We start from the raw sequence: 26,378 nt of genomic DNA, 5'->3' as shown, positions 1-26,378 counted from the left end.
CTAGATAATACTAATTTATAAAATAGAATGACTTCTTCTGAGTTTAGTCTTGTTTGAATGTTTTGCTGTATAATTTATGTGTAGTTACATTGTAATGGAAAAAGGCTTAAAAGCTGATAATGTAAATTTGATTATATATATCTCAAAATAAAAATATGCTGCTTACAACTGTTGGGAGGGGTAGACCACTGGTAGGACCACTGGTGACCACTGGTGAGTACTTGATTTGCATTTGTATGACTCACAGAAACCTCCTTTACATATGAGAGCCTGCCCTAGACCTGAGGAGGGGGGGAGCTGAGGGAGCACTGACACAGCCTCCTCCTGCTCCTGCTGAGAGCCCTAAAGCTCAAGGCGCGCGGCAATATTACATGCCAGAAACTGTCGAAAACCCCACTTTTCATGCAGTGCCACATGTAGCTGTTGTTAATCTACTGCACTGATGCTGTTGTTTATTGGGAGTTTATTGTAGAGTTTATTGAGTTTGGGAGTTCATGTTTTTCTTTGTTTCTCCCTGTTGATGTTCATGTGTGTCCTTAATATTAGACACATTTAACACATAGTGCTTCTTTAAACGGTATCTTTGTCGAGTTTTCATTACACAATAGCCACTTTTGCACCTTGAATCTTGCACCTGATTAAATATGCAAATACTAAAACTAGTACTGAAACTAAACTAAAGCCAAGCATGAAACCAAAAATAGAAACTAATAAAAATGAGCAAAACCACTCTGAAAACGAACTAAAACTAAACTATTATGTAAAATCCAAAGCTAATTCTAACCCTGGTACTTGTCTCCACCATGTGTCCCTTTCCTTTCATGGATACCGATGACCGCCCTACTTCACTGATGCAGGTAACATCTTCAGTGGAACTTTACTCAGATTACTAACGTATGGAAACAGCTTCTCAGTGAAAGTGTGTGTGAAGGTGTGTATGTGTGTGTTGGTGTCAGGATCGGAGAATGACACCTTCCCCCTGTTCCAGTCCAGCTGAACTCTGACCTTCTTCACTGTCTTTAAAAGAGAGTGGTGGAAAACTCGGGCAGCGAGCGCGCTGAGTACTCGCCTTTATAAAACCCGACCCTCCATAATCCAGACTGTGGCTCTCCCTTTCTTTGGACAGACGCTGCTAACACACCGACCTTCCAGTCTGTGCTGTGTCCAACTTCAACGTCCCAGCTGTGAGTCCCTGACTTAAAGCCCTCGGAGCCCAGGGCAATTGGAAAGTAGTCGAATCTCTCCGGATTGTTGGGAAGCTGCTGTTTCTCACCAGCGCTCACACTGGTCAGATCTGCAGACAGGATGAGGTGTGGTTCAGCTGTGTTTGGATCCAGGATCACAGGACTGTAGGAGACCATCCCCTTCATCTTGTTCCAGATGTTGTAGGTCAGGTTGCCCAGATGTTTGGCCACATCTATCAACGCTCCTGAGACCAGCTGTGGATCATCCAGCAGAGGGTGCTGCTGGACTCTGCTCACTGCGGCCTTGTAGTTCTTCAGGAAAGAGATGTCTTCAGCTCTCAGCTCCTCCTCTGCAGCTCTGATTGTGGCAGAAAGAGCTGCCATCTCTCTGCTCAGAGCTGCAGTCTTCTCCTTCATCTTCTGACTCTTCTGCTGCTCTTCCTTCTTCAGAGCAGCGATCCTGGCCTTCTCTTCCTCATCTAGAAACTGGTGAAGCTTCTTAAACTGCTCCTTTATCTGCTTCTCTGTGTGTTGAGCCTGGGCCTTAATGTGTTCTGCTGTCAGATCAAACTTTCCTTTCACTTGCTGGAAGACCTGCAGTTTCTCCTGTAATGGTTTCAGGGATTTCTGGAGCTCTTCCTTGTGGTCCTGTGCAGCCTCATCGATGGGTCTGAACCTGTGGTCGACGTGTGCTTTTGAATCTCGACAGATGACACACGCCGGCTCCTGATGGTCCAGACAGAAGAGTTTGAGTTTCTCATGGTGCAGACTGCAGAGAGCCTCAGAGCCTGCTGAAGCTCTGCTTTGTGAGAAAGCCTCAGCCAGGTTCTTTAAGACCAGGTTGGAGGGCGGATCAGGCTGCTGAGATATTTTCTTACACACGGGGCACTGCTGTTGGTTCTTCTCTGCCCACCAGCTCTGCAGACACGTCTTACAGAAGCTGTGAGTGCACGACAGGAAAACAGGATCCTTAAAGATGTTGCAGCAGACGGGACAGGAAAGCTCCTCCTCAGACTGGAAAGACATCTTTTCTCTGATTGAAGCTGAAATCACATCGAGCAGAGAGTGAAGTAACAGGAGGCGCTCAGGTTACTTTCACTTTCACGTTGGACTTTAATCAAGTCAAATTTAGCGTGTGCAGAAGGTAAAAAGGTCATGTTAACTGTACCAGTTTCTCCTTGTTGTCCTCTCGTTGTGGTTTTGTCTTTGAAATAAATCTTCGCACTCCGACACGTTTGTGTTTTTCTCACAGGAAGAAGATCGCTCGCTGTGTTTCCTGTTTTTGTGCATTACTGAAAGAATGGGTGGAGCTTTTCCAGAGCAAAGGTGGGTTCAAGTTTAAGGTGTTCCTCTCAGATACAGAACCTACAGGTAGTTTATTTTTTTACAACATAGAAACAAAGAAACTCTGCATTTGATTTTTTTTTTTTTTTTTTTGAGTGCATTCATGATGATGCCTGAAAACTGTGATTCCACTGGAGTCCAGCTCTTACTCTCCTTCATCCCACAGTGAAGGGAACCCTGCAAACTGCTCCGTCTGCAGGGTTCAGTCATTATTCACACTCATTATTAAACTCAGTAACACAAACCCACCGACTGCTCCGAGTTCATGTCTGTGTGCACCTTTGAGTCCAGTTCGTCTCAACCTGGTGACCCAGCGGTCAACTGAACCGGTTAGAAGTAAATCTAATCCTTCATCTTCCACCAGGCCATAAGCATCTGTTTGATATTCAGATTCATTTAATTTCCAATAAAGAGCCAAATTTTATGAGCGAGTACCCTGAGAAAAAAAATCACTGTTTCCAACGGTTAAAAGATTGTAAGCTTGTAGAGTTTTTTCTGCCTACTTCCTCAGGCGTACTTTATCATTGCAGCCGGTGCTTTGATCATACTGTAGTGATGACCTGATTATATAACCTTTAGTTTGAGCTGACAGCGTCTAAACGATCATATCATAAAATGGTCCCATTAGATTCATCCTGTATTCTATTTTCTTCTATTTTACTCACCGTTCTTCATCTCTGAGGCTCTATTCACTGACAGCTCTAACCAATGTGACTTTGTTACTTTGTACCAATTATCAGGAAACCCAGTTTCAAAATGCAGTTTTCTTAGCAACCTGGTTAGTCTCAGCTGATAACAGCGCTCCACCCTTTTCCCAAGAATGGCTCCAAATGCTAACATAGCAGCAGCTCACATGCTAACACTGAGGCTTCATGCAGCTTCCTTTTGTGCTGTGATTTGGTGGACATGTTGGTCCCAAAACAATAAACTTTGACATGTTTTATTGGAGGTCTCTTTGTGTATACTTGATGCTGTGAAACACATAAAATCTGGAAGTTTCCAGGTGCAGTCAGAACAGTTTCTATGGCAGGTGTCTGGCAGGTGGTTACAGGGAGAAACGAACCCAAACTGTGAGTCCTGAGAAAGCAGAGCAGCAGCTGCTGCTGCTGTTTTTTATTTTATTTTATCACAGCTCATTTTTGTGATTCAGCAGCTTCGGATCATCCCCTTCATCTCGTTAGGATGCTCTGATCAGAATGAATGGCTGAAAACATAAAATGTTTATCCTGGTGCTTTCACTGTGGCCTCTGCTCACAGGAGATTTCAGCCTCTCGAAGGAATATTCAGGAAGCAAAAGATGGGATCCAGTTTATAGTTACGGTTATTTTAATCAAACAAGAACACTGTTTTTAGTTCATCTACACTCTAATGCATTAGTTATCACCATCATCATCATCATCATCATCACGATCATCAAAATTGACATTAACAGTTTCCCCACCTTCATCAGAATCACCTTCACCATCATTGTCAGCATCATCGTCACACACCGGTGGTAATATTTTCAGTGGGCGTTTGTTCTTGGTGTAAATGAATGGAAAGAGTTTCAGAGTGAAAGCGTGTGTGAAGGTGTGAATGTTACTGTCAGGATCCGAGAACGACAGCTTTCCGTTTTCCCAGTCCAGCTGAACTCGGATCCTCTGCAGCTTTTTCTCAGGATGGAAAGAGGACGAATCCAGAGGGGAACGTATGAAATAACTGCCCTTACTGAACCACACTGCCCACAACCCAGACTTAAAGTCTGTTTGTCCCTTCCTTCTAACTGATTCTTCAGCAACACCAACCAGCCAGTTTGGACTGTCTCCAACTTCAACGTCCCAGCTGTGAGTCCCCGAGTCGAAGCCCTCGGAGCCCAGGACGATCGGATAGTCGTCAAACCTCTCCGGAGTGTCGGGAAGCTGCTGCCTCTCTCTGAGACTCACACTGGTCAGATCTGCAGACAGGATGAGGTGTGGTTCAGCTGTGTTTGGATCCAGGATCACAGGAGTGTAGGAGACCATCCCCTTCATCTTGTTCCAGATGTTGTAGGTCAGGTTGCCCAGATGTTTAGCCACATCTATCAGCGCTCCTGAGACCAGCTGTGGATCATCCAGCAGGGGGAGCTGCTGGACTCTGCTCACTGCGGCCTTGTAGTCCTGGAGGAAAGACACATCTTCAGCTCTCAGCTCCTCCTCTGCAGCTCTGATTGCTTCTGAGAGAGTTGCCATCTCTCTGCTCAGAGCCACAATCATCCTAGTCATACTCGCACTCTTTTCCTCCTCTTCCTCCCTCAGAGCAGCGATCCTGTTGTCCTCTTCCTCTTGCAGAAACTGGTGAAGCTTCTTAAACTGCTCCTTAATCTGCCTCTCTGTGTGAAGGGCCTGGTTCTTAATGTGTTCTGCTGTTTGAACCAAGTTTCCCTTCACTCGCTCAAAGCTGTTCAGTTTCTCCTGTAATGGTTTCAGGGATGTTTGGAGCTCCTGTCTGCGATCCTGTGCAGCCTCGTCGATGGGTCTGAACCTGTGGTCGGTGTGTGTTTTTGAGTCTCTGCAGATGAGACACGCCGGCTCCTGATGGTCCAGACAGAAGAGTTTGAGTTTCTCACGGTGCAGACTGCAGAGAGCCTCAGAGCCTGCTGAAGCTCTCTGATCGGTCTCCAGTAAGAAGTTCTCACACAGGTTCTTTAAGACCAGGTTACAGGGTGGGTGTTTCTTTCTGGATGCACTCTTACAAACGGGACACTGGCGTATTTCTTTCCCTCTCCACCATCTTTTCAGGCAGTTTCTACAAAAGCTGTGGCTGCACGACAGAACAACAGGGTCTCTGAATATGTCCCGGCAGACGGGGCAGGAGAGCTCTTCCTGTATCCCAGAGGACATTTTATCTGCGAGTGACGCTGTTAACACAGCACAAACAGGAAGTTAGACATTTACTAATCTTTTTCACTGGTACTTTCTTCTTCTTAGTTTCAGCTCTCTGAAAACTTACATAAACTAGGTGAAGTAATCCCAAAGCTCTTCTTTCTCTGTGGCTTTTCTCTTCGGCTGAATGTTATTGTGTTTATGACGAGTTCAGCATTTCCTCTCAGTCGAACTTCTGCTTCCTCTTTTCAGTTAGTCAGGAAACACGTGGAGCTCACCAGAGGAGGTGCCTCACTTTTAACTTGTTTACAGAAATGATGCACCGAGAAAAAAAAAAAATGTTGCCCTAACTGCAGCAATTACAGCCACATTAGCCCCTTTTTGTTCTTGGGTGTAACCTGTGGTTTGCACCTTGCTGTAAATCCTCGTTTTCATTCATGAAGGTGTCTCTTCATTTTTCTTAAGTATAAGAAAATCCTGTGATCATCCATTTTAATAAGCTATTGTGGTCTTTCAGTATTTAAGAATTTGGCTGCTCCCAAAGTTTTTGCTGTGTCTGACAGGTTCACCTCTTCACCTGCTCCAGTGAAAAGCTACTAAATAAAAGTTCAAGAGTTTTTAATCTCGCAGCATCTTTACAAACAGCTGCCATGAGCGAGTCAGTGTGAGCTGGCATCCAACTGAATCTGAGTTATTCGACCTCCCCGCTAAACAAACGAGCTCGACTGCACTTTTTAAACTATTATTAAAATCCTCGGAGATTTAAAATGCTGAGGGTGCATTTTTATGGGATGCATTATGTGAATATACAGGATATTATAAATCATATAAATAAAACAGATAAAATGTAATGAACTTTTTCTTCCCCCTCGCCGCTCTGTGTGGAGTTTGCATGTTCTCCCTGTATATCTGTGTCGGTTTCCTCCAAGAGACATGCAGGTACTGGGGTTAGGTTAACAGGTGATTCCAAAGTGCCCACAGGTGTGAAACTCTGTGTTAGCCCTGTGACAGGCTCCAGCCCCCCCGTGACCCTGAACATGGAAAACCATTTTTTTGCTTCTGGCTTCTTTGTTTCCAGGTTAACGCAGCAAACGGTCCAAAAAGAGCGAGAAAGACATTTTCTGAAAATCTGCTGTTTAATAAAAACCATGATACAAATGAACACTGAAAAATTTTTACATTTTATGCAGATGGAAGTTATTCTGAACTATAAATCAATAAAAATCTACAGACAGGCACAGCATGACTTTACTACATCACGAAAGAGACGTTCAGATGATCGTGCTTTTATTCTGCTATGAAACAAAATCCTGTGAGTAACGAGTCTTAAGGCACCGTCGGCTGCTGTAGGTCATATTTCAGAAGCAGCACACAGAAAAATACCTGCTGAGTTATTTTAAAACGAGCATCTTCAGAGCTAAAAAGTAATTATACAATAAATACATTAGAAACCTGACAGAAATTCAGTGATTCATTCATCAAAAATAAAAACATCTCTTTGCAACTTTATGAAAGGTACAAATACACAGAGATCAGCTTATATGCACTCAATACAAGTTTACAGTTTATTAATCATAAAACATGTTAGCTGCAGTCAAACGCTTGTACCACAAACTAGAATATAATCTTACACCTTCTGATTTTATCGTCGGTAATTTTAAGTGCTTAGTAAAGAAGCTCTAGTGTGTCTCAACAATATTAGTGTATATGCTAATATAATAAGCTGTCTACATGAGATCAGATTTAAATGTAAGGGACTTATTTTTGTAGTTTTCTGTCATAAAATCCATGAAAAGGTTGAAATCAGCATGGCTCGATTTACAGATCAACAGTCACCTTAAAAACAAAAATAATTATGGATAATTTTCAAAAAGTTTCCAGCAGCGAGTCGAAGTGACAGAACCTCAAACTTGGTTACATTTTTGATCCCTTCTTTAAACAGATCAAAGCCAAATGTAGATGGCTCTTATACAGATTTTCTCTGCAGACTTTGTTCAGCTTCAGCATCTTTCTGTGGGACTGAGGTCAGCGCACACCCCGGGCAGGGCCAGTGCTCCCGTGGACCCCCCCCCCTCTGGCACAAAGATGAATCCCAAAGCTTTCCTCTCCTGGATCACCGTGACCCATCACGTGGTTACGGTTAGGCCACACCCAGTTTCCCAGACATGGATTCATCCTGGTACGGAATAATTTCCCTGAAAAATACTTTGTTCTTCCCGAGCAGACTTGAACCTTTTCTGGGAAACACAGCCTGCATGTTAGGAGCATCATTTTGGGCCCTGACAGCCAAAAACGACTCAAAGCAGGGCTGAAGTCAAAGATGACGCAGACCTCAGGTGTAAATACAGGTAAGAAGTTCAGACATATTTTACTGCATAATCAGCCTCTTGATGCATTTTTGAGTCCTCTAAAGGAAGACATGCTAATTACTGGTGCTGTATGTATATAAACTACAATCTAATGACACTGGCATCATTATGGTAAGATCTGAGATTCTCAGTAGCTGCATCTGCATCGATGACATCGTTCTCGTCATCGCGTTCACAAAGCTGAGAGCCTCGTCAGGCCGAGGGGTAAAAAGTGCTCTGAGGAAATCAAAGTGTCGGCAGATTCACGTGAAAACATTCATCGTTGTACTTCTGGCTGGAAACGATTCAGTGAAGTTTGTTCTGAAAGCTGCAGATTAAAAATGCTGTTTAAAATATTTTTATACTTCAAGACAAACAAACAGCCACAGTCACATGACAAATAAGTTTGATGGCTTCAGAAAACTGCAAAACTGAACCCGACGGGTCCAACCGCTGAATAAATGATTCATATGGAAACGCGTTCGTTACCCTCATTGTTAAAGAGCCCGAGGATGTGGCCGCGTGCCGGTTTGTCACATATGGTGCTGCTGACTTATTAAACTCTGATGCAGAGGTTATTGTAGGGACAGGAAACTTGAACTGTGAGGATGACTAGAGTTCTTCCTCTCGGTTCCTCTGCTTCTCCACCTGTTTGTGTCCATCCTCATCGGCCTGCAATTATTAAATCGAGGGTGCATATAATGGAAGCTAGTGCTGAACTTTAACGTTTACATATCTGTCATGGACACACTGTTAAAAAGAGGAAGTTCATATTAAACCAAAGTTTAAAGCAATGAGGTCAGCGTGTGCACGAGTCCATCAGTAAATATGGAGCTGAACTGGGTCCCCTTTAAAAGAGCTGGTGGAGATTATTTGACCACTAGATGGCGCTGGAAAACATTTTATTGGTTACATTTAAAAAAATTAAATATAACAGGATATTAATGTAAAAAAAATAATAATAATTTAAAAACCATCTCATGTTGACGTAGTGACATCTACCTGTACAACCAGATAAGAACAACACAAACTGGCCACCTGTCTCTGCTCCACTGCATCCTTTGGCTCCGCTCAGCTACGTATAAATGACTGACGTGTTTCTGATGCCAACAGCTCTGCCTCACATCTGGAGGCTTTTCTTTATCCAAGGATATCAGAGCTCTGTGCTGCCTGTGTGATCCTCCCACTCTCTGGTTTCTAGGAACTATGGCCTGTGTGGCTTCCTCTCAATCGGTTCGCCAAAGTTTGCTTCAGTACACAAAACCCACCAATCCCAGGAAATGTGCTACACATCCACAAGGAAAAGCTCTGCTTCTGTCTGAGTGGCCACTTGTCTGTCCACACATCTGTCCATGAACCTGTCTATGCTCAGCTCCCCCTCTCCTCTTTCGGCCTCTTCCTTCTGTCTCTTGGTGAGGTCGCTCGCGATAGCCAGAGCTCCTCCCTTCAGGAACCTGACAAAGTTCTCGCCCACTAGCGGCCCCATGGCGTACATGCCTGGCCCATCTGCTGCTATCACCCTGTTTGTGAACGGGTCCACCTCTATTGGGTTCCTCCGGCAGGAGATGGGCTCTTCAGGATTCAAGCCAAGCGAACAGCCGTTATTGTCTAGAAAGGAGAGGTTGGGGTGGGCGCCAATCAGAACCAGAGCCTTAGAGACCTGAACCACCGTCTGCTCGCCGGCGTCTGACTCTAGGACACACTTCCGGTCAGGGCTGAACTCCACAACTCTGTGGCACGGGAAGCTCAGGTAACCCGGGTATCGGGGCACGGAGGAGGAGGAAGAGGAAGGGGTGGAATGGTGATGAAGGTCCCGGGTGTGGTCCTGTTGTGGATGGCTTGGTTGATGCTGCTGCTGAGTCATCATCTGGTAAACCTGGAGGCCAAAGCACAGAACAGAGAGGTTAGCTGATTAAACCCCAGACAGCCCGGTTCAGGAAAAAGGTGATCAGCCAGGAAATTGATTGGCTCTGCTCACCTTGTGGTACTCTGGGTAAAGCAGTTTAGGCAGCTGGTTGAAGATGAGCTCAGGGTCGGTGATTGAGCGTCTGAAGGCGTGGAAGACAGGGGTGCTGAGATGGTGGGTGGCAAGTACTGCGTCAGCTGCTGTGAGCCCCGCCCCCACCACCAGAACGGGGTCTGAAGACTGGTCAAGCTCGCCCCGAGTGATGGCCGCCTCTAGATCCCAGAACGAGTGGCAGACAAAGGGCAGGGACTCGCCCTCTACGCCGAGTCTGGCCGGGATGTCGTGTGTGCCCGTCGCTAACACCACATTGTGGGCCAACAGGGAGAAAGGCACCTCCTCCGAAACCGTGGAACCATCTGGAATTAGGAGACAGGAAGTAGAAGGTGGAGGTGGTTCTATAGCATTGGTATGTATAATATTTCTATAGGAATCTAAAGCTCAGGCTCATTTTAGATGGCAGTATATACCAGAGGGAGAGGACATCCCTAATATGGTCATTTGATCTTTACAAGGGGCAGCCAATCAAAACAAGCTGGCTTAAATAGTAATAATGAGCTGAGAGGCTGCACCAAGGCCAAGCAAGGGTCATGCAAAACTACATTAGTGCAGCCCACGAATCCAGACATGAGAACAGCTCCACTTTAATAAAGAAATCTTAATGATCAGGAGTGTTTGTACCTCCCAGTTCTTCCCCCTCTCGCCGCTGCAGTCCCATCACTCTCCAGCAGGGCGGCGACCCCTCCTGGCAGCTGGGCTGCCTGCTCACAGAGGTGACTACGGTCCCACAGGCGAAGTTCTGCTCCAGGGACATCTGGGAAACGTAGTGCTGGTAGTAGGAGGCGATCTCTGCTGGTGTGGCACGGTCGTTTCGTACATTTCTGAACACAGGAGATGCACGTGTGTTACAGACTCTCAGCATCAGGAACAGAAAGCAGATATTTGTTTATTTTGAGTAAAATAAACAAACAAAAAAAATAAATAAATCTGTAACAGAACATAAAGTTGTTGTAGAAACCAAAAAGTGTCTGAGAGTGATGCACAGACATTAATGGCTACAAATGTAAATCGTCTTTTTGATATCTGTATTTTCTTTCATCCTTATCTGGACTTGAGGTGGGATCGTTAAAGTTTATCTTATAGTCCTCTCATGTTGCTATGGTGACAAATTACTATTGTATGTAAATCAAATGCAGGGCTCAGAGAGTGACGCATGAACACGAAGGGCTTTGCCCTTTTATTTTATAACTCAGTGCTGCTGAAACTTTGGGCCACTAAGGAAAAGTAATATTTTCCTTGTGGTGAAAATGATGAATTTAAGACTCTTTCGGTCTCACAGGGTCTCAGTCATCCAGCTCATGCTAGTCTTAATAGCTTTCAGAGGATATAGTGGTCGTAGTAGCCTCACTGCACTGACAGCTTGGTTATCAAGTTTTAATAATCATGGCTGTGTGTGTGTGTGTGTGTCTGTAGGTTCCTGGGATAAGCATGTGCATTTTTTTCAATACAGTTTATTTTTAATCCAAGTATAAGCTAACTAAGAGAGCAGCTCCAGCAGAAGCCTGGCTGGTAAAGAGTTGTTATTCATAAAGACAATATGATGGTGTCTCCATCATGGAGACATCTTTTTGTACACAAACACCAGAGTGCTGAACACAAAGTGAGGTTTTCTTGTGAGCAGACCTGCGTTTGTCTCTCATCCAGTCCTTCAGCTTCAGTCCAGGGAGCTCCATCCAGTTAGCCAGACTCAGAGTCAGCATGGAGCCCTCCATCGCCTGCAGACAGCACACACGGTGATCAGATCACTTTGCCTCCTATCGTGTTCACATCAGTATCTGTGTGTCAATCAGCAGCTGGCAAAGCTTTTTCCTGTCTTGACCATCAAAGTAGATTTATTTGGCAAAGTACAAAGACTCATGCTTTTTATGGAGACTAAGGACTAAGAACCAGCTGTTTATCCTCCTGCTTACACAAATCACAGAGTGGGTTAGACACTTACATGCCAGGCTCCTCCAGGTGGACCCTTCCCCAGCACCAGGTGAGGAACGGCACGCTCTGGCTCGTACCGCCACTCCAGGGGAGAGGTGTGGTCAAATCCAAAGTCGCTGTCGGGCAGCAACAAGGAATCAAAGAGCACCGCTACGGGGTTGGATGATCGGCCCTCCAGCCCCTCGCACAGATACTCCAAGTCCTGCAAAGAGAGGATCCGTGAGGCTCTGTTCACGCTGCGCTAACACAGCTTCACACTCAAACAAAAAACCTGTACCTGCTCCAGCAACGACAGGTGAGGCTGCTCCGCCAGCTTGCTGTACAGCAGGGGATTCGGGTGCGACGCCTCAGGTGACAGGTAAGGGGTGTAACCTGATAACAGGTAGGACAGGCAGATGCCTGAGGGGCCGTTACCTGGGGAGGGGGGAGAAAATAGGTGAGGTGATGTTTGGGTGTTTGTGCTGGGCTTTCTGCATTTTCTTTTAATGGAGTTTGGTTTTTATTGATTTTACTGAAGAACAGCTTTAAGGATTTAAAGAAGCAGCTGAATATTTAAGGAAAATTAGAATAAATCAATTTAACCTCAACATAAAATAAACGCTGTTAATGCAAAGTCAGCGAACGGTAAAGAAATTAAAGTCAGCATGACTCAGCAGGTTTGGATGTGGATATTAAAAAGTGCACGAGGCCGAATGACTCAGCAGGAGAATTGCATCAGTCGTGAGCACTCCTGCTTATCACAGTTTCACTTCTCATGCTGTTACGCAACACAGAAATGCAGCCGAACGTTTTTAAGGGCAACAGCGTTTGTTCACATGAAGATTCACCGATTTCTTTAAATCATTAATCTGGATTCAGCTTCGGTTCACGGACACGCGTCCCTTCACTGAGCTGTAATCAGCACTGCAGGAGGGCTCACAGTTCTTATGAAGGGGACCTTTTATGTTCATTTCCACATCAGTGACCTTTGACCACCCCCCCTCTACAGGGCACCCAGACCACACTAGCATAGAGCAGCACTGAGGGTCTTGGGTTGAGACCTTCATGATCACTTCCATCCTCATATTCTCCATTCTCGGGTTTTACTAGAGTAGGTTTGCATGACTCACAGTTTAAAATAATCATTTATCTAAAACTGGGCCCGGGGGCAGCCCTCACCTGCTTTAGCTCCTCCCCCTTTGAGCAAACAGGTGGTCCCCTTTAAAGCACTGCAGGCCTTTTGAAAGCACCGTCTACCTCAAGTTTGTGCAACTTCTGCTTCCTGCTGTTGGTGAGTCCAGCTCTTAAAATCTCAGCCATATTTGGCCTGTAAGCAGCCATCAAGCAGAGTTCTCTGACTGGAGGCTAGCTGTGGCTAACGTACCGTTAGGCTGGAAACCGAGAGTCGTGCAAAAGACCAACAAACGCAGAGAAATCACAATGATCTGGTTTAATGTTTCAGGTTTAATTAGTGTGTGTGTGTGTGTGTGTGTGTGTGTGTTCAGGTGTCTAAATGTGGTAAATCTGTTTCAGGTGGATAAATGTAATTTAACTGAGCACACACCTGAGCTGAGGTTTCTCACAGCACCATCAAACCAAACTGTTCATGTGAGCGATTCTTACCAATAATCACCACAGGCCAGATGTCTCCACGGAGAACCTCTTTATCATGAAGGTCCATTTCACCTGCAAAGATGAGGAAAAAACGTCTTTAATCTCATCGCTGTTACATAAAACTGGGAAAGTAGTTCAAGACAGTTAATCATTGTTAGGTCCAGTCAGCATTAACAATGGTGAGTGCAGGTCATTTTCATGTGACCTGTGGCACACACACACACACACACACACAGTAGTGTGTCACAGTTTGAGTTCATGGGAAACATAAAGCTACGTTGTTGCCACAGACGCTGTAAACCACACAGAAAGATCATCTCTGAGAGATGAGCGTGACTTCATCTCAGGACCGTTTTTTCTTCCTCGTTTATTCTCGATTCACTTTGTTCAACCTCAACGTTTGAAGCTGGCAGATTATCTGTACTATAACTGCTATTAAAATCACTCATGACATGAAGATCAACATAGCACATGGAGGTCAGCTCACACACACACACACACACACACACACACACACACACACACACACACACATCAGTTATACAATAAAAAAATTACTGTGAGTTTAACGGTGTTTACTCCACCATGAGAATAAAGTAAATCTAATTTAATAACTCAGTGATGTGCAACATGTTGCCTGCTCGTCGCAGCATGTGTAACACTGGCTGCTGTCACATCATATTTCAGCCCCACCACATGCAGCACCCCCCCCCCCCTGAAGAGCTTCTCTGAATTAAACTCAGATCGATAAAACCTCAGCTGTGCAGCAGACACACAAACACAAGTTTTATTTCCACAAAATCTGGCCTTGGAGGATCTTTTAAAATAATAAAAGGCAAAAAGACTGTTTTTAGAAGAAGCATCCCATCAGAGGACACTTGCCTTTGTCCGTCTTTGTGACAGGAGACACTGCTGCTGATGCTGAAAGGACCATGAGCCAGGTGGCTGTAGCTCAGTAGGTAGAGCAGGTCACCTACTGATCGGAAGGTCAGCGGTTCGAATCCTGGCTACTCCGGGCTACATGCCAATGTATCCTTGGGCAAGATACTTAACCCCAGAGTATGAATGCGTGTGAATGTTAGGTAAAAGCACTTAGCTTCGTAAAAATGGAAGTGCTTGTATGAATGGGAGTGCATGGGTGAATGCAAACAGGTTGTATAAGCGCTTTGAGTGCTCATACTGAGTAGAAAAGCGCTATATAAGAACTAGTCCATTTACCATTTACCATTTATAGCACTCAGGCAGCTCACAGGACCAAAACTGGGAACGTGACAGCAGGATAATCTGGATGCGTAACAAACAAGTCAAAGAGAAAGTGTGAATTGTTCCAGGAAAACTCCGACAGGCTGTTTCAGTGTGAACAAATGTGATCATGTCTTTAGGACATCCTGGAAAGACGAAGGTCACGAAAGAGCTGTGGCGATAGCTCCAAACGTTCATCCGTGCAGGTCACACGGGGAGGCTCGCTCAGAGACAGGCTGACCGTGGAAAAAGCAACCAGACCGCATGTTTGGGATTCCATCAAATGAGAAAATCTCGTGTCCTTCGGCCGTTATCGTGACCGTGATAAGGAGGACGGAGCGCGGAGACAAAAGAGCCGAGGAACTGATATTCAGGAGGAAAGCCTCACTCCACACGGCCCCCGTTTATGAGATCCACGCTGCACACTGAGCTTTAAAATGATCATCGACTCCGCTGGAATCTCAGTGTCTGCACACAGTTCCACTCCCACACCTGTCACCAAATACAGGCTGCAGGATTAAACTGAATTAACAGCCAGAAAGAAACGAAGGAGAATGCTCTCATTAGGAGGGGCTCACCTCATCGGTGAATCACACAAAACTAATAACGGTCTCCAGGATTTCATAAATCAGAGCGTCTCTGAGTTTTTCTATCTTTAATAACTCATCTTTAATCCAGCGTGAAAGGACGGAGGTCATCCACCTCCATTTTAGAAGAATCGAGCTCCTTGGATGAGTGCACAGAGTAGCAGCGGTACGAGGGCCCTTTGTTTTAGTTTTGCAGTTAGCTTCTCCCACCCCGGTGATGCAATGAGCTGGAAATTATCAGGAAATATTCATTTTTTCCTGCACAGAAACCAGAGCAAGTGAGGACGCACACTTTCCACTAAACACAACTCTGTTCATCTGTAACGCGACTCATTAAAACTGCACTGAACGCCTTGTAAGTGAATTACAGAGGGTGGTGTGAGGGCTTAATGTATTTACCCGATTACAGACGCTGCACACAGACAACTGTAACACAGCTCCTGACGTCAGTTACAGTAAGATGTGCAATCTCACTACAGCACAGACGGGGCGAGCCGCTGCTGTCAGTAATCTGCAGAGTCATGCTTACACAGAGTCATTACAGGGCATGGCAGGAAACGAGGATGACCGGGAAAACACGAGGTCGAGATCAGCAGGAAAAAAAGAGCAGAAAGGATCGAAGGAACCAGAACGAGCGAGAACAACGAGGCCGGGAGAAAGATAAAGAGTTACATAAGAGAGCAAAGGCTGGCAGAGAGCCCAGCAAAGCCAGACTACACACACACACACACACACACACACACACACGTGTACTGGAAGCCCCAGTAGCCTGGTTTCCCTGCAGGACTGACCTGCTAGGATAATTAGCTTTCCACTATTTTCCAAGGAAAACGACTGCTGTGGATTTACGGAGCAGCACAGTCGTCAGAGTTTTTCAGTGTTTATACTTTATAAAAAGTGGAATTAAGCTACAATGTAGCTAAAATGTATCAAACTTAGGAGGGGTGAGTTACACTAATGTGAGGGCACAGCTCTTAAGGACCACAAACCAAATATGGTTTAATCAGAGGAAAGAGCTCCTCTTACTTTATAATCCTCAGTTTAGCTGATTTTATACTAAAAAAAATGCCACCATAGAAAGTTAAGGATACTCATACACAGCGTGTACATTATCTATACACCTCAGATATTTTACACAGGTTTTATTAACAGCTGACAAACAACCAGAATGTGATCGCTGACTGGAGGTCATTAACTGCTACAATAAGGATTTAAAGTCTTGGTTTAAATCCTTAATTTAAATACAGACACCATCCAAAAAGGAATTAATCTACAGTGTAATAAAAATAAAATGCTCATTTGTATTAGTTAATGTTATGAAACAATGGATTGTGTTTGCTTTGTGTGGCTTTGCTTCAGGAATCAACCCATCATCCCTGTGGAGTGGGTACTTTACTTTGTGTGTTTCCTTCACATGTGCCTTCATGCACCACACAGATCAGCTGATTCTGACAAACATACAAATTTTAGACCAGATAAAGCGCCGCACTGATCTACCTGCTCAACAGGTTTTCCCCACACACACAGTTTATTTTAAGGCCTGCTTCCAGTAACTCTCACCCACTGCAAAGGAAAGTTTATCCTCCACAGGTGCAGAATATAATTAACTTAGTAACTGCACAGCTATAACAATGACACAGTACAGCCTCTGCATGCTTACACAACTCCAGTGTATATGTGTGTGTGTGTGTGCGTGTGCGCACAATGCAACGTGAGAGCGCATGTTGGTGATATAAGCCTCGATATCATTTCAAACCATAATAGAGGACTTCCTGAGAAGATCATAAATCAGTGCTGTGAATCAGCTTCTCATCGTTATATAATCAAGTATCCTGCTCGTGCAAAAAAACTCCATCACAAAACTGCATATTTACACAAAGATTTTAAATAAATGATCATCATGAAGCAAGGGAGGCCGTCACAGAAACAAACGTGTGGGTGGGTTTCCCTCTCTGAAGTTTAAATCAGGACACTGGATCAGTCTCCACTCGTGAGGCTGCAAATATAGCAAAGCCTGATCTCTTATCCAGCTGCTGATGCTATTTTAATGCAGGAACGCCTCTCTCAATCCCAGTCTTTTATTTCATGCGACACCCAGCATGACTCAGTCTGTACCTGCGGAAAATACTTCAGAAACGCTCCATATGGAGAGACGCCGGCCTTAAGCCTCCCTGCATCTGGCCGGATAATCCACCGTCTGCACCTGGCAGACGGCTAATGAGATTCCAGTTCTGTCTGCAGCGCCTGCAGAAGAACCAGAACTGTTCCTGTGCAGTAATGCAGGCCAAAGCATTAAGCAGCAGTCACTGTAATGTAAATATTTGGGTGTTTTGGGTATATTCATGTGTCATGTTGGTCTCTAGGGAACTACTTCCTGGAACTTTCTTTAGGGCAGGTGAGGCGTGTATGGGTGACGTACCTGCTGTAGATTAAGCTTCAGTATGCACACACTGAATGAGGGCTATTCTACTCTATTAAAATATATTAGTTAAACTGTATTAAATATTTAAAATTAAAATGAAAGTTTTGGGTTTTTTACCCTCACAGGCCAGTAAAAAATATTCTGTATATGTGCCTGTAAACCTGAGCCACTGACCTGCTGTTGGATGGATGGTGACTCATTAGTAACATTAATTATTAACATTAATTTTTAACACCATCATGTGTGTTTTATGAAGCAGGAAATGAGATATGAGAACAGTGACACGCTCGCTTTTCTTCACTGGAGCCGTCACATGATTCTTTAATGGCACACACACACACACACACACACACACACACACACACACACACACACACACACACACACACACACACACACACACACAGCCACTAAATCTATCTCACCCAGGAGATATATAGTAAAGTAATTGTTGTAATAAAGTCTTCCCAGAGGACAGAATAAAGGCATTTGATGTTACTCTACTTTTTATTTATTTATGCATTTAAGAAATGTTTCCTTTAAAAAAAAAAATGATTTCAGTATGTCAGTGCAGTGAAAGGGTTTCCCTTTTTTGAAAGATGAACTATTAAAAACACTGCAGTTCACTTTAAAATACCTGTTTGTTCTCTTTTTAATATTTATTATTTCTTATTAATAAAACTTGATTGATAGAATAATCGATTGCTAAGTTAACTGATAAATATAAAGATAAAGACTGCTTTCTTCTGAGGTTATAAACAAAGGGTGGGTGGGGCTTCTGGGCTCACAGCCAGAGCTGCGTGCCTGAGACTCCAATATTAAGGATATCTGGCCTCATTAACATCCCAGAGTGGGGCCATAAAGTCTGAGCTGTTGGCTCGCAGGGTTACTGTACATACACTGAGCTCAGCATGTTCAATATGACAACAGTTCATGTATGACATAATATAAATTAGAGCAACCACGCGGGTAATTGTTCACGTGGCTGTATAACCTAACCTCTTTTCCCTGCTGTGCTGGGTGACACCTGCAACCCTCTGACCTTCCTGCCTGTTTCCTGTGACCGACTCCACCTCAGATAATGTAACAATGTGTAGTCATGTAGTGGAAAAACTAAAAAAAAAAGAAAAAAAAAAAAACAGAAAAAAACATTAATTTAGCTGGATTCACTGCACTTTATTTAACCATCTCTTTATGACGCTACTTTTAATTATGTTCAAATGAAGTCAAACAGCTTGTTTTCCTCCATGTCTGTTTTAAAGTTTGGCGTTCGTAAAACATTTATCTGCTAATTCATGTTCATGTACGTCTGTATTGTGATGTCCTCAGCTGCTACTGTGTTACCGCTGTAACACATGAATATTGAATACGTTCACTTTTGGTGCTTTAACTGATAAAGCGTTTGCAGTCTGAGCAGGATTAGGACTGATACTTGAACACATCTGTATGAGAGCGCAGGGCTGCAGATGTTTTCTGCGCTGCACTTTTGTCTCCTGCGCCGGTCAGAGGCGCTTCTAGCGCTTTCCTTTAAAATCTTAGATCTTCCTTTTGAAACTCATTTCTTTCCTTCCTTTGGTCCATCCTAGAAGCGCCTCTGGATGCCCCCCACCCCACTCTGTGAATGCACTTGCAGCCGATCGATCCGGTCTGGACCACCGACCACCCGGCGGGTCAGCGGCATGACGCCCGCGTCCGGGAGCTGGGAACTGTGCCTCATGCCTAACCCCTCCATGACCTCAGATCAGTGAAACTGCGCAATAATCCGCGAGCCACGCGGATCAAACCCTGAATGAATGTCTAAGAGCAAAGATGGTGGCCTGAGGCTACTCACCGGTGCGTCCCGGAGGCGAGCCTCCGCGTCCTCTGCGCTGCTGTTTGAACCTTTTATGGGATCCGGCGGCTCGGCTTGTGTCTCTCAGCTGCTGCTGTCTCCGCTCCGTCATGCCGCAGCTCTGCCCCCTTCTTTTATACTCGCCCTTTTCTCCGCACGTGTACAAAGCGAGGCTCCAGCGTCTGCGCCGTGCGGCACGTTCTCTTCCATAATGTACCAGCACTGAGGGTCCCGCCCCATCGACCAATCAGAATCAGGCCTCGTTAACCGTGTTGCCCCGAATTTAACACCCCCACCCGGTCCAGCCGCCATCTTTACGCGTCTGTGTTGTAGGCTGAAAGCGTGCGCAAAGATCGTGTGTGCACGCGAGGGTTTAATAATGCGTTTCTCTCATTATTAAAGCGAAGTACAGTTTGTGTGTGTGTGTGTGTGTGTGTGTGTGTCTGCATGAATGAATGAATACATGACAAACAGCTGATTACCAGCGAAATGATTTGATTGCAGCAAAATAGACAAAATAAAGGGAAAAAAGCTGACGTTTATCTGCTGAGTTCATTTTACTGCTTTCAGTTGCTCTCAGATTTGTTTGTCTGAGTTTATTGTTTAGAAATTCAGTTTAAACACAGTTTTGACTCTTTCAGAGTTTCTTTCTTAATAAAACAGGACGAGCCGTGAGCACATTAAACTAAAGATGTGTTATAGATAAGTAGGTAGATACTTTATTGATCCCGGAAGGGAAATTATTATGGTACAGCAGCAAGAAAACATGAAATATCAAAATATTTCATGAAAAACTAGCATGACATACAACATGATGATGATGATAAAATATTTGCTCTCATTTTTTGGTTTACAGGCTGCAAAAGTGTCCGTGCAGCATCCCCAGAGCCAACGCTGTTTTTCTAATATTTGAAGCTCCCTGACGGTCGAGAACCAGGAGCGTTACATAATCCCTGAGAATATACATTTATTCCAGACTTAAATAACCTGCAGAGACAGAGACACACCTGTCACACACCTGTCTGTAATGAAATACGTTTGCAGTTGTCCGAAATTTGCTGACTCACGCTGGGCTTCCTCCGACATGTTACGTCATTCATGACCGGTAATGCTGAGTCACGGTTGTGTATTTTTAATGAACGCTGTTGTTAAGGCTTCGTGGTGTTAACTTTAATGTTATTTTAGTCTAAACTAAAACGTTTCATGCTGCGGTGTCTGCGGTTCCTGGAAATGCAAACAGAGTGGGACCTCCTCCTCTGAGATGAAACCTGGTTGTTGCGCTTTAGTGGACTCTTTTATTTCTCATGGAAAACCAGACAAACCCGGGAGTGAGGAATAAATGAACCCGCTTTGAATGTGTAACTCAGAGGCTTCCTGTTTGGATAAATCTTTCAAAGCCAACATGAGAGGAAAGCTTTGGTGGAGAGGCCTCGTAATCAGACAACAAACCATAAATTTGAATTGCAGGCAGATATACAGCATGAAGGCAGCCAAATGCAGCCATGCAAATGACTTATTTTGCCCTCTGAGCTTTCTATTATAAACCCCGGGCACAGGAAGGTTACCTGCAGTCAAAGGTCAGAGGTCAGCCACGTCACATACACACAGGTGGCAAATTAAGAAGAGAAAAGTGTCCAGTGTTCTAGCTGTTCATGATTTTAATCACTTAAATATTTCTGAGTACCTTCACCTATAATGATGCAATGAATCAGCACAATAATAAGAAGCTAAAGCTTTCAAATAAATGATGTAGAATACGCATAATATTTTTCATTATATAGTGAAAGTAGTAACCTGTACTTGAGTAACGTAATCAATTTAATTTATGTTCCAACTGGTCCTAATCACGCTCTCATCTGGTCTGAGAACACTGGTGGGGGCTGGGTGGGCACCAAAGAGGGCCAATCATGTTTCAGAGAGGGCAGGCGCCACCTCACGCGCCCCTCTGGACCCTCCCCTCGGTTTAGGGTTGGGGATGTCAGCTGTGATGTCCTCAGACTTTGCCCTCAGATCAGAGTTCAAGCTTGGGTCCAGTTAGAGCTGGATCATGTGACCCTGAATCATCCCTCAGTTCTGCTGCTGGGGGACTTCCCATGATGCAGTGAGCACTTCTCTTTCCCTCTATTTTCACACCTCATGTGTTTCTATTACACAGCGTTAACTTTAATCCTTTAGTTTGTGTTTGTTTTTTGGGATCCCCCCCACCCGGCTGCTGCAGATGGCTGCCCCTCCTGTTCCAAAAGGGCTCTTCCAAAAAGACGTTCTTCCTCCCCACTGTTACCTCCTCACAGGGAGTCATCAGACCACTGCAGCGATGCACCGATTCTTTCTAAGGAAAACTGCTGGTTCAGGGTTTCCTTTAATCTGCTGTCTGTTTAGAAAAATAAAGGAAAACGTTAAATAGTTTTGTAATTTCAATAATCGGTTTATTCTCACTGACTGGTTCATGTTATTGCTTTTATGTGCTGGGGAATAAACTCATTTTTAGTAGTTTTTTGCATGAACTCATGCGTCAGACTCAGATGTTTGGTTTCTCAGAAACATTTACCTGTGTAGCTGTGACTGTGGCATGCACCTGCAAAACAAACAGACCGCCACACCTTTGCAGCAGCTGCACAAAGAAAACAACAAAAGAAATCCTGACATGGAGAATCTCTACTGGGGCTGAGCGGCCTGTGTCTACGCAGCATAAGGAGGGGTGTGCTGTTTTGTTTGGCACAGGATGATTTCTGTTCCCAAAAAACAGAATTTGCTTGGTCATCCTGACGTGGGAATCCACACAGCAGATATGGAGCCACAGACGGGAACAGAAAGTCATCGAGCTGAAACGAGGAACGGCACAACTGCAGATCTCAGAGTGAAGGGGCTCCAAAGCCGAGCTTCATTTTCATGTTTGGTCAGTTTGCCAGACCGTCTGCGAGCCACAGCTGCAACCTCCAAATCCAAAAAAGTAAAATGTAAATAAATCAGAAATCAGGGGTTTGCAAGTTTCCTGATCTTGTATTTTATGCATGATAGAAACATATCAAATATTTAGATATTTTACTGTTTCATGGAAAATAATAGCTCATTTGGAATTTGATGGCAGCAACATTTACCAACATTAATGTCTGGGAGCTGAGGAGAGCAGCTGCTGGACTTCTGGGAGAGGAAGGCCGTCCCACGAAGTATTTCTCTATTTGAATCATTCTGCAGTTTATCTGCAGCAGGCCCCCATTCCCCAAACCATTCAGGTTTCAAACAAGCTGCTCTGACTGCTGACGGTGTGAAAGCAGCACGGAGAGTTTAAAGAAACCTTTTGGTCCCCTGTGAGTCACCGTGTAATCCTATTGTCTGTCTGTGGGCATCTGAGCGCTGATGTTACCCGGATCTGCTTTACAGAGCGCAGATCACAGGCAGAGGATGAACAGCTCAGAGCGAGACAAAGGGGCCCGCGAAGGGTTAAAAGTACACAGAGCATTCCTCCCCTGTTCCCAGAGACAGACAGAGACAGTGAGGTACAGTGATGCTCGGACAGCCACGGCTTCACACGGACCAAAGAAAACAGGAACCATGAGAAACGCAACGAAAGACATTTTACACACATTTGGCGCTTTCTCACACACGAGGCGGTCACGCTGAACGATGCCGGAGACACTCAGCCTTAAGTTAAATTACTACAGACAAGTACTCAGAATCAAAATTTTCTACTGGAGGTTCATTAAAAGCTCCTTTTTCAAGTGTGCCACATTCAGCACATTTCATATGACATGATTTATGTAACGACGTCATTGAACTCCTCAGAGAAAACTAAAGATCAGGTCATAGAAAGTGGCTGCACCTCAGAAGAGTTTGTTTCCCTTTCTAAATCTTTAATGATATTATGAACTGTGGAGCTCAAAATCCCCAAATTCTTCCCAGTTTTACTTTGATAAACCGAATTATTAAAATATGTGCTCATGCAGTCAAATCGGTGACCTTCTCCCCATTTTTTAAAAAAGGTTAAAAAAACACAAACGTTACAGCTTTGCTGTCTTTCTGCTATTTTTATAGAAAGTGGAAATAAGAGTTGATGGTTTTACTGTCAATAAACTGAGTTTATTGACAGTAAAATAAAAAATGTGCAGAAGATCCTGTGTGAGGAATTTTAATATTTCGGGGCCTTCATCAGAGGGCAGTGCAGAAAGTGGGGGGTGGTGGTGGTTGGGGGGCAGCCTTCAGCTCAGGGGGGTCTGATCAACCAGGTGAGCTTTTTAGGACGATGACTTTTATGTAAACTGGGAGAATAAATCATAGATGGCGGCGTGCACATGCTGCAGAGCAGGTTCAGATTATTGCGATGAAACCTGCTAACCCTGGTGCCGGTGAGGCTTTACTCACACTGCAGGCTGAACCCACCCCTGACCCTGTCAGAGCCCCCTCTCCCCCCTCTGCAGTCTGGCCTCAGTCTGGTTCGCGGCCTCTTATTGACTGAGGAGCTTGTTGAGATTGTTGGATTAAAATATTATATAAATAAGCTTATGTAATACATGTCTTTGTGCAGAGGGCCTGACTGACTGCTTGCTGCTGGGGCTGAAACAGCATCGTGAGGACTCCCGGGATTAACAGAGACAGCCCCTTGGTGCCTTGCTCAGCAGAACTTCAAACACTGGCTGCTGGGCAGAATTTAAGGTGACAGAGTTACAGGTAATGATTGTTTCTGGGCTCTTAGGGGAGTTTCCTTTCAAACGATCTGCATCAGGGTTTCCAAGATTTTCGTTTCCGCTTTCGTTTACAGTGGAGACAAATATTAAGATGCAGGTGAAATTTCCACACAGTGAATAAAACTCATGAGTCTGGTGCATCTACACACAGGTTAACTGACCCTCAGCTGGTTGAGCTCTTAGCCACCGTGAAGCTTCTGGCAGTACATTTGACTGCTCTGTAGGCAGGAGAGGCACAGATCAGTTAGGTCTGAGGTCAGGACTCAGGCTGGTGTTTTATTCATCATGTTTGGAGTTCAAAGTTAATCCTCCCACTTCCTTCAGTATCTCCATCACTCTGTCCAATGTCTCGTTACCACTGGCTGCAAACCCCACAGTACGACGCTACCACCACCATGCTTCACAGCTGATGCAGTTTTCTTGGGGTGGAGTGTCTCAGCCTTACCCCTCCAATTATGCTTTGGCTAAATGTGCCCGTACAACTCCCTCTTTGTCTCATTTGAGCACAAGATTTGGCACCAGAAGCTTTTTTCCTTGTGTTCAGCTATGACTTACCCCCATCCACAGCAGTGTGAATGTCTCCACCCATCTTCCTGTCTTGGGGGGGGGGGTGGGGGGGGGGGGGGGGTGGGGGTCTCTCCTCTGCTCTTCTCCCTGTATACCAACTGCTGCACCTCTGACCACCAGTCTGTCAAGCTTATTACGTTTGCAGACGACATGACTCTCATCGGACTCATCTCAGACGGGGACGAGTCGGCCTACAGGATGGAGGTCAAACGTCTGGTGTCCTGGTGCAGCCACAATAACCTGGTACTGAACGCCCAGAAGACAGTGGAGATTATAGTGGACTTTAGGAAGCACACAGCCCCTCTACCCTCCATCATCCTGACTGACACCCCCATCACCACAGTGGACTCTTTTCGCTTCCTGGGAACTACCATCACCCAGGACCTCAAGTGGGAGCCCACCATCACCTCTGTCATCAAAAAGGCCCAGCAGAGGATGTACTTCCTGCGGCAGTTGAAGAAATTCAACTTGCCAGCAAGGACCATGGTGCAGTTCTATACTGCCATCATTGAGTCCATCCTCACCTCCTCCATCACTGTGTGGTACGCTGGAGCCACCACTAGGGACAAACAGAGACTACAGCGCGTTGTGCACTCTGCTGAGAAGGTGATTGGCTGTAACCTCCCATCTCTCCAGGACCTGTACACCTCCAGGACACTGGGGCGTGCAGGTCGGATCACAGCCGACCACTCTCACCCTGGGCACAGACTTTTTGACCCTCTCCCCTCAGGCAGGAGGCTACGGTCCATACGGACCAGAACCTCCCGCCATAAGAACAGTTTCTTCCCCTCTGCTGTTGGACTCATGAACAATAACCCTAAGACTGTTACCACCACCCTCCACAAACGCTGATGACCCTATGTTTATGCGCCTGTCTGACTGCACTGATGTACATATTAGTGGAATATAGTTTACATTCTTTTATCTTTTAATTAGTCTCTGCACTGTATATTTTGTAATTTTGTAATATTGTGTTATAGTTATAGCTCTAATATCTCTGTATATTTGCAATTTGTATACTTGTATATTGTCTTATAGTTTTTATACTTATTTGTTTTTTCTGTAAGCACGAAGTACTGCAGCAATTTCCTAATGCTGTGAACCTGTTCACCCATATGGCAATAAAAACCTTCTGATTCTGATTCTGATTCTGATTCTGATTCTGATTCTGACATTTCTCAGTAACTTCTGCAAAGTTTGAAATGCTGATCTTGGAAACTGCAGTTCTTTAGAAATACCCCATTGGGACATTCCTGGCATTAGTGACACATCTATGAACGTTTTTCTCACATCTGCATCGAGCTTCTTGGACCGTCTCATTTTTTTACTGTGTAAAACTGACAGAGGAGCAAAACTGCAAAAATCAAAAATAAAGAAAGAGAAACAGGAAAAGTGGATACAGTTGTTCAGTTCTGCTCGTCCACAGCCGTCAGTCTGCCACCGTAACAAACTAAAAGTATATTTTAGTTCCACTGAATCAGTAAAATAAGCATGAATGTGTATTTTTGACCCTGCATGTTTTAATTTCAGGAAAAACAAAAACAAAACAAACAAACTTGTGCAACAATTTCTTGTTTTGTTGCCAAAATAAAGACTGACATCATTAATAGCTGAGTATATCTGAAACATTCATTTCCATGCTGGCCATGATTAATGTGAACTTATGCAAACAGAAGTAATGTTAAAATGATTTTTAAAATATAGATAACATAATAAACATTTTCATATCCTTTTTTTAAAAAGTGGGTTAAAGTTTAGGAGCCCTGCAGCAAAGCAGCTTTGTTGC

At 44.5% G+C, this 26,378-nt stretch overlaps 3 protein-coding genes across 4 annotated transcripts; all 3 read right to left on the bottom strand.

The window, feature by feature from the left end:
* Nucleotides 1–451: 451 nt before the first annotated feature.
* Nucleotides 452–2,521, bottom strand: LOC115780242 (E3 ubiquitin-protein ligase TRIM39-like). The gene is given in 3 exon segments (XM_030729334.1): nt 452–1,022; nt 1,025–2,227; nt 2,353–2,521. Coding segments are annotated over 2 exon segments (1,368 nt in total). The 5' UTR covers nt 2,211–2,227; nt 2,353–2,521; the 3' UTR covers nt 452–840.
* Nucleotides 2,522–3,850: 1,329 nt separating this feature from the next.
* Nucleotides 3,851–5,613, bottom strand: LOC115779823 (zinc-binding protein A33-like). Its single transcript, XM_030728673.1, has 2 exons — nt 5,496–5,613; nt 3,851–5,403 (listed from the first exon to the last, which is right to left on the bottom strand). The coding sequence occupies exon 2, from the start codon at nt 5,384–5,386 to the stop codon at nt 3,902–3,904; it is 1,485 nt and encodes a 494-aa protein (XP_030584533.1). The 5' UTR covers nt 5,387–5,403; nt 5,496–5,613; the 3' UTR covers nt 3,851–3,901.
* Nucleotides 5,614–6,491: 878 nt separating this feature from the next.
* On the bottom strand, nt 6,492–19,533 carry osgn1 (oxidative stress induced growth inhibitor 1). 2 transcript variants are annotated; one of them, XM_030728671.1, is made up of 9 exons: nt 19,344–19,533; nt 18,512–18,625; nt 13,271–13,333; nt 11,946–12,082; nt 11,679–11,870; nt 11,363–11,454; nt 10,361–10,560; nt 9,695–10,038; nt 6,492–9,592 (listed from the first exon to the last, which is right to left on the bottom strand). In XM_030728671.1, the coding sequence occupies exons 1-9, from the start codon at nt 19,453–19,455 to the stop codon at nt 9,002–9,004; spliced, it is 1,845 nt and encodes a 614-aa protein (XP_030584531.1). In that variant the 5' UTR covers nt 19,456–19,533; the 3' UTR covers nt 6,492–9,001. The 2 variants fall into 2 exon arrangements, with proteins under 2 accessions (XP_030584531.1, XP_030584532.1); XM_030728672.1 differs by lacking the exon at nt 18,512–18,625 and having other exon boundaries at nt 19,344–19,531.
* Between the last annotated feature and the right edge of the window lie 6,845 nt (nt 19,534–26,378).

Source organism: Archocentrus centrarchus, chromosome 5 (assembly GCF_007364275.1).
Source record: "Archocentrus centrarchus isolate MPI-CPG fArcCen1 chromosome 5, fArcCen1, whole genome shotgun sequence".
Classification (NCBI taxonomy): Eukaryota; Metazoa; Chordata; class Actinopteri; order Cichliformes; family Cichlidae; genus Archocentrus; species Archocentrus centrarchus.
The sequence above is the reverse complement of the archived record's forward strand: the minus strand, read 5'-3'. Positions and strand labels throughout refer to the sequence as shown.

Bases quoted from the DNA above. Each gene is read 5' to 3' on its own strand.
- LOC115779823 (XM_030728673.1), bottom strand. From the start codon at position 5,386: ATGTCCTCTGGGATACAGGAAGAGCTCTCCTGCCCCGTCTGCCGGGAC.
- osgn1 (XM_030728671.1), bottom strand. From the start codon at position 19,455: ATGACGGAGCGGAGACAGCAGCAGCTGAGAGACACAAGCCGAGCCGCC. The intron at 12,083-13,270 runs GTAAGAATCGCT...CCCCCTCCCCAG, and splicing joins CTGGCCTGTGGTGATTATTG to GTAACGGCCCCTCAGGCATC. The intron at 11,455-11,678 runs GTAAGTGTCTAA...TGCTGTCTGCAG, and splicing joins CACCTGGAGGAGCCTGGCAT to GCGATGGAGGGCTCCATGCT.